General features: G+C 49.6%; 1 protein-coding gene across 3 annotated transcripts in view; it reads right to left on the bottom strand.

Annotated features, from left to right (window-relative positions):
* The window catches only part of nsmce4a (NSE4A component of SMC5/6 complex), a 17,840-nt gene extending 7,551 nt beyond the window's left edge, over positions 1–10,289 (bottom strand). Inside the window, exons 1-10 of one of the 3 annotated variants that reach the window (XM_029702569.1) lie at positions 9,514–10,289; positions 8,654–8,995; positions 7,943–8,023; positions 7,519–7,649; positions 5,479–5,627; positions 5,077–5,176; positions 4,642–4,732; positions 3,057–3,151; positions 745–793; positions 538–623 (exon numbers count right to left, since the gene is read on the bottom strand). In XM_029702569.1, the coding sequence (XP_029558429.1) occupies positions 538–623; positions 745–793; positions 3,057–3,151; positions 4,642–4,732; positions 5,077–5,176; positions 5,479–5,627; positions 7,519–7,649; positions 7,943–8,023; positions 8,654–8,891 (1,020 nt within the window). In that variant the 5' untranslated portion in view covers positions 8,892–8,995; positions 9,514–10,289. Of the gene's footprint in view, positions 1–537; positions 624–744; positions 794–3,056; positions 3,152–4,641; positions 4,733–5,076; positions 5,177–5,478; positions 5,628–7,518; positions 7,650–7,942; positions 8,024–8,653; positions 8,996–9,508 lie in introns of all 3 variants that reach the window. The other 2 variants (XM_029702560.1, XM_029702579.1) reach the window with 2 other exon arrangements.
* Positions 10,290–10,385: the final 96 nt, after the last annotated feature.

Below are 10,385 nucleotides of genomic sequence, written 5' to 3'. Positions count from 1 at the left end.
GTGTATGGGTGTGTGTGTGTGTGTGTGTATGTATCCCTGTCCCAGTGTGTATGTATCCCTGTCCCAGTGTGTATGGGTGTGTGTGTGTGTGTGTGTGTGTGTGTATGTATCCCTGTATGGGTGTGTATGTATCCCTGTCCCAGTGTGTATGGGTGTGTGTGTGTGTGTGTGTATATGTATCCCTGTCCCAGTGTGTATGGGTGTGTGTGTGTGTGTGTGTGTGTGTGTGTGTGTGTGTGTGTGCCCCTGTCCCAGTGTGTATGGGTGTGTGTGTGTGTGTATGTATCCCTGTCCCAGTGTTTATGGGTGTGTGTGTGTATGTATCCCTGTCCCAGTGTGTATATGTATCCCTGTCCCAGTGTGTATGGGTGTGTGTGTATGTATCCCTGTCCCAGTGTGTATGGGTGTGTGTGTGTATCCCTGTCCCAGTGTGTATGGGTGTGTGTGTGTGTGTGTGTGTGTGTGTGTGTGTGTGTGTGTGTGTGTGTGTGTGTGTGTGTGTATCCCTGTCCCAGTGTGTATGGGTGTGTGTGTTACCTTCCAGCTCTTGGGGCTGATAGAGATGACACACTGCTGCCTGTTAGACGCTCCTCCAGCCTCCACCTCTCCTTCCTCCACAGGGGCTGTCAGAGATAAAGACACGTTAATGATGGCTTACGACAATGAACACTATCGTGAAAAATGATTACCCCTAACAGCTCAACAAGAAAAGTAATTTTGTCACAATATGAGGTTCTCTCTTACCTATACAAGGAAGTTTGTGATTATCCAGGTACATTTTCGCCAAACCATCCTGAGAAACACAAACACAAACACCACCATCACCAACCATCCACATGACATATCAATAGGAGAAGTGTTGGAGACAGCAGTGCCTTGAAGCGGCTTCCTGCTATCTAATAATAATAATAATAATAATATCTAGCAGACACTTCCTACCCGGGGACTAGTCCAAGCACACTTCCTACTCGGGGACTAGTCCAAGCACACTTCCTACCCGGGGACTAGTCCAAGCACACTTCCTACTCGGGGACTAGTCCAAGCACACTTCCTACCCGGGGACTAGTCCAAACACAGTGAAGATCTACATTTCAGTATGATAATGTGATCCCTGACCAGAATAACCCCACTCCTCGCCCTGACCAGAATAACCCACTCCTCGCCCTGACCAGAATAACCCCACTCCTCGCCCTGACCAGAATAACCCCACTCCTAACCCTGACCAGAATAACCCCACTCCTCACCCTGACCAGAATAACCCCACTCCTCACCCTGACCAGAATAACCCCACTCCTCGCCCTGACCAGACCTGAACGTAGTGCCTGCAGGATAAACCACTCATCCTGACCAGAATAACCCACCTCACCCTGACCAGACCTGAATGTAGTGCCTGCAGGATAAACCACTCACCCTGACCAGAATAACCCACCTCACCCTGACCAGGATAAACCACTCACCCTGACCAGAATAACCCACCTCACCCTGACCAGGATAAACCACCTCACCCTGACCAGGATAAACCACCTCACCCTGACCAGGATAAATCACTCACCCTGACCAGGATAAACCACTCACCCTGACCAGAATAAACCACCTCACCCTGACCAGGATAAACCACCTCACCCTGACCAGAATATCCCACCTCACCCTGACCAGGATAAACCACTCACCCTGACCAGAATAAACCACTCACCCTGACCAGAATAAACCACCTCACCCTGACCAGGATAAACCACTCACCCTGACCAGGATAAACCACTCACCCTGACCAGAATAACCCACCTCACCCTGACCAGGATAAACCACTCACCCTGACCAGGATAAACCACTCACCCTGACCAGAATAACCCACCTCACCCTGACCAGACCTGAACGTAATGCCTGCAGGATAAACCACTCACCCTGACCAGAATAACCCACCTCACCCTGACCAGACCTGAACGTAATGCCTGCAGGATAAACCACTCACCCTGACCAGAATAACCCACCTCACCCTGACCAGGATAAACCACTCACCCTGACCAGAATAACCCACCTCACCCTGACCAGGATAAACCACCTCACCCTGACCAGGATAAACCACTCACCCTGACCAGGATAAACCACTCACCCTGACCAGGATAAACCACTCACCCTGACCAGAATAACCCACCTCACCCTGACCAGGATACCCCACCTCACCCTGACCAGGATAACCCACCTCACCCTGACCAGGATAAACCACTCACCCTGACCAGGATAAACCACTCACCCTGACTAGAATAACCCACCTCACCCTGACCAGAATAAACCACCTCACCCTGACCTGAATAAACCACCTCACCCTGACCAGAATAAACCACCTCACCCTGACCAGGATAAACCACTCACCCTGACCAGAATAACCCACCTCACCCTGACCAGGATAAACCACTCACCCTGACCAGGATACACCACTTCACCCTGACCAGGATAAACCACCTCACCCTGACCAGACCTGAATGTAGTACCTGCAGGATAAACCACTCACCCTGACCAGACCTGAATGTAGTACCTGCAGGATAAACCACTCACCCTGACCAGACCTGAATGTAGTACCTGCAGGATAAACCACTCACCCTGACCAGAATAACCCACCTCATCCTGACCAGACCTGAACGTAATGCCTGCAGGATAAACCACTCACCCTGACCAGAATAACCCACCTCACCCTGACCAGGATAAACCACTCACTCTAACCAGGATAAACCACTCACCCTAACCAGGATAAACCACTCACCCTAACCAGAATAACCCACCTCACCCTGACCAGGATAAACCACTCACCCTGACCAGACCTGAACGTAGTGCCTGCAGGATAAACCACTCACCCTGACCAGGATAAACCACTTACCCTGACCAGGATAAACCACTCACCCTGACCAGGATAAACCACTCACCCTGACCAGGATAAACCACTCACCCTGACCAGGATAAACCACTCACCCTGACCAGGATAAACCACTCACCCTGACCAGGATAAACCACTCACCCTGACCAAGATAAACCACTCACACTGACCAGGATAAACCACTCACCCTGACCAGGAAGGAGGTGTGGAAGATGTTTTCCACAGAGCGGGAGAAGGAGGTGGGGTCTATGACAAACTCATAGTAGGAGATGGGAGATGTGGCTGCAGATACAGGGGGAGAAAGGTACATCACAAATAGCTCTTTAACCCAACTTAAATCAAATCATTTCTACAATAATTAAAATGTCTACAACAGAGTTTTATAAAACATTTTGTTACACCTTATAGGGCGTTCACTCACTGCTCTAGAATGTAGTGAAATACGGGTCATTTTAAGAGGGTGCTAGTAAATTAATGTCTAAACGTTGCTTTCTTTAGCCTATGCCATTATGAACGACATACAATTAATCATTAGATTGTTCGCTACGATATTAATATGCTTGTACTTAACGGTGCTGATGAAATAAGAACGTAGGGCTGATCCCATTTAGACGACTGATCGATTGTTTGGTCGATAGGCTGTTGGTCGACCAAGATTCATTTAGTCGAGCAATGGTAAATATATTTAAAATATATGGCACACGAGGCACCAGTCTGATTCACGCCTGTCTCAGTGGACTGATCCACTGCGGAGGCCTGTCTCAGTGGACTGATCCACTGCGGAGGCCTGTCTCAGTGGACTGATCCACTGCGGAGGCCTGTCTCAGTGGACTGATCCACTGCGGAGGCCTGTCTCAGTGGACTGATCCACTGCGGAGGCCTGTCTCAGTGGACTGATCCATTGCGGAGGCCACGGGGATGACACAACAGTAGCACCAGTAGTACATTTACCATAATTTATAAATCGATGTTTGTTTGGTTACGGTAATTTCTGTTAATGCATTCAATATATTATTATTATTACAGTCTTACCGTTATCATTGTAGGAGTGGACAGATGAAAGTGCTGGTTACGTGTTATTTATTTATTTACATTTGGGGGCCATTGTTCTACTATTGTTATTCATTTGCATCACTGTCCAATAGATGCCTTAATTTTGAAGGCAAACCGCAAATTTCACCACCATGCACAATCCCCATTGTGGCCAGCCTTTAAATTTGGGGGGGTTTGAGGTGAGGAGGATTATTTAAGAACTCGGAAAGGTTGAACACCAGGCGGGCTGCTGCGTTCTGGATCGGTTGCAGGGGTTTGATGGCACAAGCGGGGAGCCCAGCCAACAGAGAGTTTTGGATGGAAGCGGTTGTCAATAAAGTGGTGAATCGGGAGATTTAACAGTGTGTGGACCTTCTTGTTCTATACCAGCGACCACTTTTGACCATAATGAAATGATATCCCCTCTAAATAATTTTTAATTCTCTGAGTAAATCGGCTGTAACTGTCAAACCATACATGCTAGAGACATACAGTTTGGACTTTTGTTTATCTGATGTAATTCTCTATTGAACGAACATATTTTCAGAAATGTTACTAGTCAACAAATCCTTGATTCCTCTCGAAGGCCACTGGAGCAGAGGATGTAAGGTCCCTCCCCCTAGTCTGTCTTGTTTTATTTCAATTGTAAAGCGACTTTGGGTCCTTGTTAAGCGCTATTTAAATATGTTATTATAATAATAATAATAATAATAATAATAATAATAAGAGTAATGGCTTACGGTCGTCAAAGAAGTAGCTCCGCAGGTATCCCAGAATTCTCTCTACCTCCTTCTCTGTAGCTTCCTGGTGAGACTCCTCCATCCTCTTCAACTGGAACAGACAATGACACAAAATATTGATTTATTTAACCAGGTTAGTCTCCTTGACATAAAAATCTATTTTCCAAAGCAGAAACATACAGTTAAAACGAGGGGAACTTCACCCATCGTCAACAGCTGGAGAGAAATATTAAACACATACATCCTGGCTGATCAAACTGATCTCCTTATTTCAAATCCCTATTATATGGTCACTATATAAAACACCAAAAGGCCTTATCACACTACTGGACCATACACAGCCAAGCCAGACCAAATCAAGGTGTACTGGGATGGCCTGGTGACTCCTCCAGGACAGTTAGGTTTGGGTCAGCACAACAGTGTTAAAGCGGAAACCTGAGTGGGCATGATCCTCTTGGCTTCCTTGCCGGGAGCTTTCCTCTGTCTCTCTACCCTTTGGCGAGGTGGAGGTAGCTCAGCCAGGAACGATCCCATCCTGGTAGAGAGACACACAGAGAGTTAGAAAGAGAGTTTTAAACATTTTCTCAGTATATATTTAAGTGAGCGGTCACTTAAGCATCCCAAAGAGGTGGAGGATGATGCTTGCGTTCGTCTACATGCAGAATCAGAATCACTGATCTACAAATCAAACTACTTGTTATGTGATCAATAGTAGCACTTCTGGGCCTCGCTGAGTTGATGATCACAATGATTCACTTGTAGTGGAAAGAGGGGGCAGTCCTGAAGCAGCACTGAGCTCTGTTAGCTACCCTCTGCTCTCTAAACACACACACTTACATATAGTGGAAAGAGGGGGCAGTCCTGAAGCAGCACTGAGCTCTGTTAGCTACCCTCTGCCAGGCGTCCTGCGGGAGGTAGCCACCGCTCGCTCCACCCTCCACATCTTCATCTTCCTCCTCCAGGCGATTCAGACCCATGAATGACAGCTTGTGGACCAACAGAAACACAAAGGATAAAGGGTTAGCAATCTGACAACCAGTAGCCTTCACCTTCGTCACCTCCCTTTCTCCCCATCCTCTTCCTCCTCTACCTTCCCCCATCCTCCTCCTCCACCTCCCCACCATCCTCCTCCACCTCCCCTCCATCCTCCTCCACCTCCCCTCCATCCTCCTCCACCTCCCCCCCATCCTCCACCACCTCCCCCCCATCCTCCACCACCACCTCCCCCCATCCTCCTTCACCACCTCCCCCCCATCCTCCTTCACCACCTCCCCCCATCCTCCTCCACCTCCCCCCCTCCATCCTCCTCCACCTCCCCTCCATCCTCCTCCACCACCTCCCCCCATCCTCCTCCTCCACCTCCCCACCCTCCTCCTCCACCTCCCCACCCTCCTCCACCTCCCCTCCATCCTCCTCCACCACCTCCCCCCATCCTCCTCCTCCACCTCCCCACCCTCCTCCTCCACCTCCCCACCCTCCTCCTCCACCTCCCCATCCTCCTCCTCCACACCATCCTCCTCCACCTCCCCCATCCTCCTCCACCACCTCCCCCCCATCCTCCTCCACCACCTCCCCCCCATCCTCCTCCACCACCTCCCCCCATCCTCCTCCACCACCACCTCCCCCCATCCTCCTTCACCACCTCCCCCCCCATCCTCCTTCACCACCTCCCCCCATCCTCCTTCACCACCTCCCCCCATCCTCCTTCACCACCTCCCCCCATCCTCCTTCACCACCTCCCCCCATCCTCCTCCACCTCCCCTCCATCCTCCTCCACCACCTCCCCCCATCCTCCTCCTCCACCTCCCCATCCTCCACCTCCCCCCCATCCTCCTCCACCACCTCCCCCCCATCCTCCTCCACCACCACCTCCCCCCATCCTCCCCCCCATCCTCCTCCTCCACCTCCCCCCATCCTCCTCCACCACCTCCCCCCCATCCTCCTCCACCACCACCACCTCCCCCCATCCTCCCCCCCATCCTCCTTCACCACCTCCCCCCATCCTCCTTCACCCCCTCCCCCCATCCTCCTTCACCACCTCCCCCCATCCTCCTTCACCACCTCCCCCCATCCTCCTTCACCACCTCCCCCCATCCTCCTTCACCACCTCCCCCCCATCCTCCTCCACCACCTCCCCCCCATCCTCCTTCACCACCTCCCCCCATCCTCCTCCACCACCTCCCCCCCATCCTCCTTCACCACCTCCCCCATCCTCCTTCACCACCTCCCCCATCCTCCTTCACCACCTCCCCCCATCCTCCTTCACCACCTCCCCCCCATCCTCCTTCACCACCTCCCCCCCATCCTCCTTCACCACCTCCCCCCATCCTCCTTCACCACCTCCCCCCATCCTCCTTCACCACCTCCCCCCCATCCTCCTTCACCACCTCCCCCCCATCCTCCTTCACCACCTCCCCCCATCCTCCTTCACCACCTCCCCCCATCCTCCTTCACCACCTCCCCCCATCCTCCTTCACCACCTCCCCCCCATCCTCCTTCACCACCTCCCCCCCATCCTCCTTCACCACCTCCCCCCATCCTCCTTCACCACCTCCCCCCATCCTCCTTCACCACCTCCCCCCCATCCTCCTCCACCACCTCCCCCCATCCTCCTTCACCACCTCCCCCCATCCCTTCCCCTCCCCATCCTCCTTCACCACCTCCCCCCATCCTCCTTCACCACCTCCCCCCCATCCTCCTTCACCACCTCCCCCCCATCCTCCTTCACCACCATCCCCCCATCCTCCTTCACCACCTCCCCCCCATCCTCCTTCACCACCTCCCCCCCATCCTCCTTCACCACCTCCCCCCCATCCTCCTTCACCACCTCCCCCCATCCTCCTTCACCACCTCCCCCCCATCCTCCTTCCTCCTCACCAGGTGTTCAGCGAAGGCTGCGGGGTCGAAGGCTGATCCCTCTGCGTGTAGCTGGCTGGCCTTCTCCTTCCCCAGGTCTGTAGCCAGCACCAGGAGCTGGGCGTCTAAAGCCGCTTCACGGGCCTGACGGACTGGAAGAGAGGAGACAAAACAGAACGGTGAAGAAGACAGGGAGGAGGAAGAAGAAGAAGACAGGGAGGAGGAAGAAGAAGACAGGGAGGAGGAAGAAGAAGACAGGGAGGATATTCGATTAAGATACTAGAACATCCTTCCTCTGAATAACCACTGATTCAGACATTACTAGATAGGTTAAAGCAGGTCAAAGCAGGGGTTAGCTCTCACCAATTTGACTATATTAGATCAGTGGTTAGTTCGAGGAAGGAAGGAAGGAAGGAAGGAAGGCTGATCACAGATCCTATCATACCTTCTGCAAATAGTTTGTTGGCCTCCTCCAACACGTCTGTCAGTTTGTTGTTGGTGGGACTCAACATGTCCTCTCTGTTCTCTGGGAAGAGAGAAGAAATAGATTGGTTAAAAGGTACAATAGGTAGAAATCACACCCCATTTCCTGGTTGATAAAATTCTATCACATTCACCTAATAAAAATTATATAATATGGCAAAACAAGTCATGTAGAGAATCATTGTACAATCTAAACCTCTGTGAAATAGAACCAAAATACAGCTAGTGTTTTCAGCTGTTTGATGCTGCTGTATTAGAATTACGTTCAATGAGAATAACAGATCTAGAACTCACATTTCTATGTGAATTTGGTCAGGTTGCCCACAAAGTTACCTACTGGACCTTTAACTTGCCAGGTGTCCAGGCACCTGGGAGGTTTAACACAAACCTGTCACAGGCCGGCGACTGCCTCCAGATTCTCCACACTTCTCCCGAAGTGGACCTTTGCACACGCCCCATCACAGATTTAAAACATTGTGGTAATTCCCTCCAGCCAATGCTTATACCAATCTAATACTTTTAAATCAATGACAGGGAGAATACACTTTTTGAAAAGTGTGGAGAATTGGGAACTAATGGCCCATGGATACCATTTCCAGACAGTCCCCACTACCTTACATTACCTTTACATTACATTTGAGTCATTTAGCAGACCCTCGTATCCACTACTCACGTTGAACAGAGTTGATGAGGTCCCTGTACTTGCTCCTGATCTCTCTCCTCCGTGCTGGATCATTGTCCTCATCCTGCATGTCTGCTGGGCTGCAGCCGGCTTCATCATCATCACCACCGACTGCTGCATCCCCCCGCTCTGCAACAGCTCCCCTGGCGCCGCCTCTCCCCCCAGACACACCGTTCTGACGGGGTGTACCGGTACCAGATTCATCCCCTCCTCGGCTGGCTCGCCTCATTTTGGATACTGGTGTTTTGGTATTTTGTGCGGTCGGTTGATTGGTTGGTTGGTAGTCCGCCCTCCTCTATCCTTTTGGGTTTGGGCTTTCGCCCCTCTTTCAAGCTAAGGTGAGGGGACAAAGTGTTGATGATATGGTTAGCCTAGTAGCACCACATGTTATCCGGCAGGGTTGAGGTCAATTTGAATTCAGGATGTAAACTGAGATTCTAAATGCAATTAAATGTTTTCCTTGATGATTTTCAAAAAGGACATTTGAAAGTGGAATTGGGAATTCAATTAGCAAACTTGAATTGACTGAATTATAAAATATGATTGAGCCCAACACTGTTATCCAGATGTTCCCGAAATAGCTAGCTAAACATCAGTTGATAGCTAAACATCAGTTGATAGCTAAACATCAGTTGATAGCTAAACATCAGTTGATAGCTAAACATCAGTTGATAGCTAAACATCAGTTGATAGCTAAACATCAGTTGATAGCTAAACATCAGTTGATAGCTAAACATCAGTTGATAGCTAAACATCAGTTGATAGCTAAACATCAGTTGATAGCTAAACATCAGTTATGGTTTCAAATGTTTGCTATGCATGATTATTCAAATACAAAATACTGACCTTACATTTTTGCTGTTTTCCCGTTTTGTTGTTTTCTTTTCGTTTTTATTTATTTGTTGTTGTTGCTACAGACTTGACCTAACTTGACTTCAACGTTACCCGCTAACGTTAACGTAGCTAGCATCCGCCGTCAGATAAAGAAGTTATGGCGATTTCAAATCACCCACTTGCTGTTTTTTTGTTGTTGTTGTTGACTAGATGGTATACAACTTGCTGGCTACATAATCATTTAGATGTTCGATTTCCGAAAATCAACTTTATAATATAATATATATATACTCACAGGAGAGGCTTTGTTGAGAGCTTATGTTGCGGTCATGTCTGTGTTTGTCACGAATTGAACGCTTGAAGACGGAAGTTTTGGTCAGAGAGGACGTGCAGAGCAACGTTCAATATCGAAACGTTTCAGAAACGTTGGGTGAACAGCGCGAATGGAAGTTATATCCTAACACAACATATTGGGCATAAGGAAAGTCAATTAATCAATGCTTGACTTGGGATTTGTAAAAAAAATAAAAAAAAATAAAAAAACTGCTATATTTTCTCTGGGTCGTCAATTCCCCGCTTAGGTCTCGCTTAGGTCCCACAAAAAAGTCTAAATCCGGACCTGATTTTCATGACCATAAGAGCCCTCATTTGACAACTTGTAAAAGCGCATTTAGGCTAACGCATTCTCAAACTCGGAACAGTCTACTGGCACATATACACCGGAATTCACAGGCTACTGTCAAATAAACGTGAACAACGCGGAATCAAGATATGAATGCACCGCCTCAATTTCTATTCAATGCCACATCCCGCCTTAAATTCCGCTTTGATCAACGTTATTTTTTTGTTGCCGCCATGTGTGAATCCGGCCCGGTGATAGGCCACTTTG

The sequence above is a fragment of the Salmo trutta genome, chromosome 2, assembly GCF_901001165.1.
Source record: "Salmo trutta chromosome 2, fSalTru1.1, whole genome shotgun sequence".
Classification (NCBI taxonomy): Eukaryota; Metazoa; Chordata; class Actinopteri; order Salmoniformes; family Salmonidae; genus Salmo; species Salmo trutta.
The sequence above is the reverse complement of the archived record's forward strand: the minus strand, read 5'-3'. Positions and strand labels throughout refer to the sequence as shown.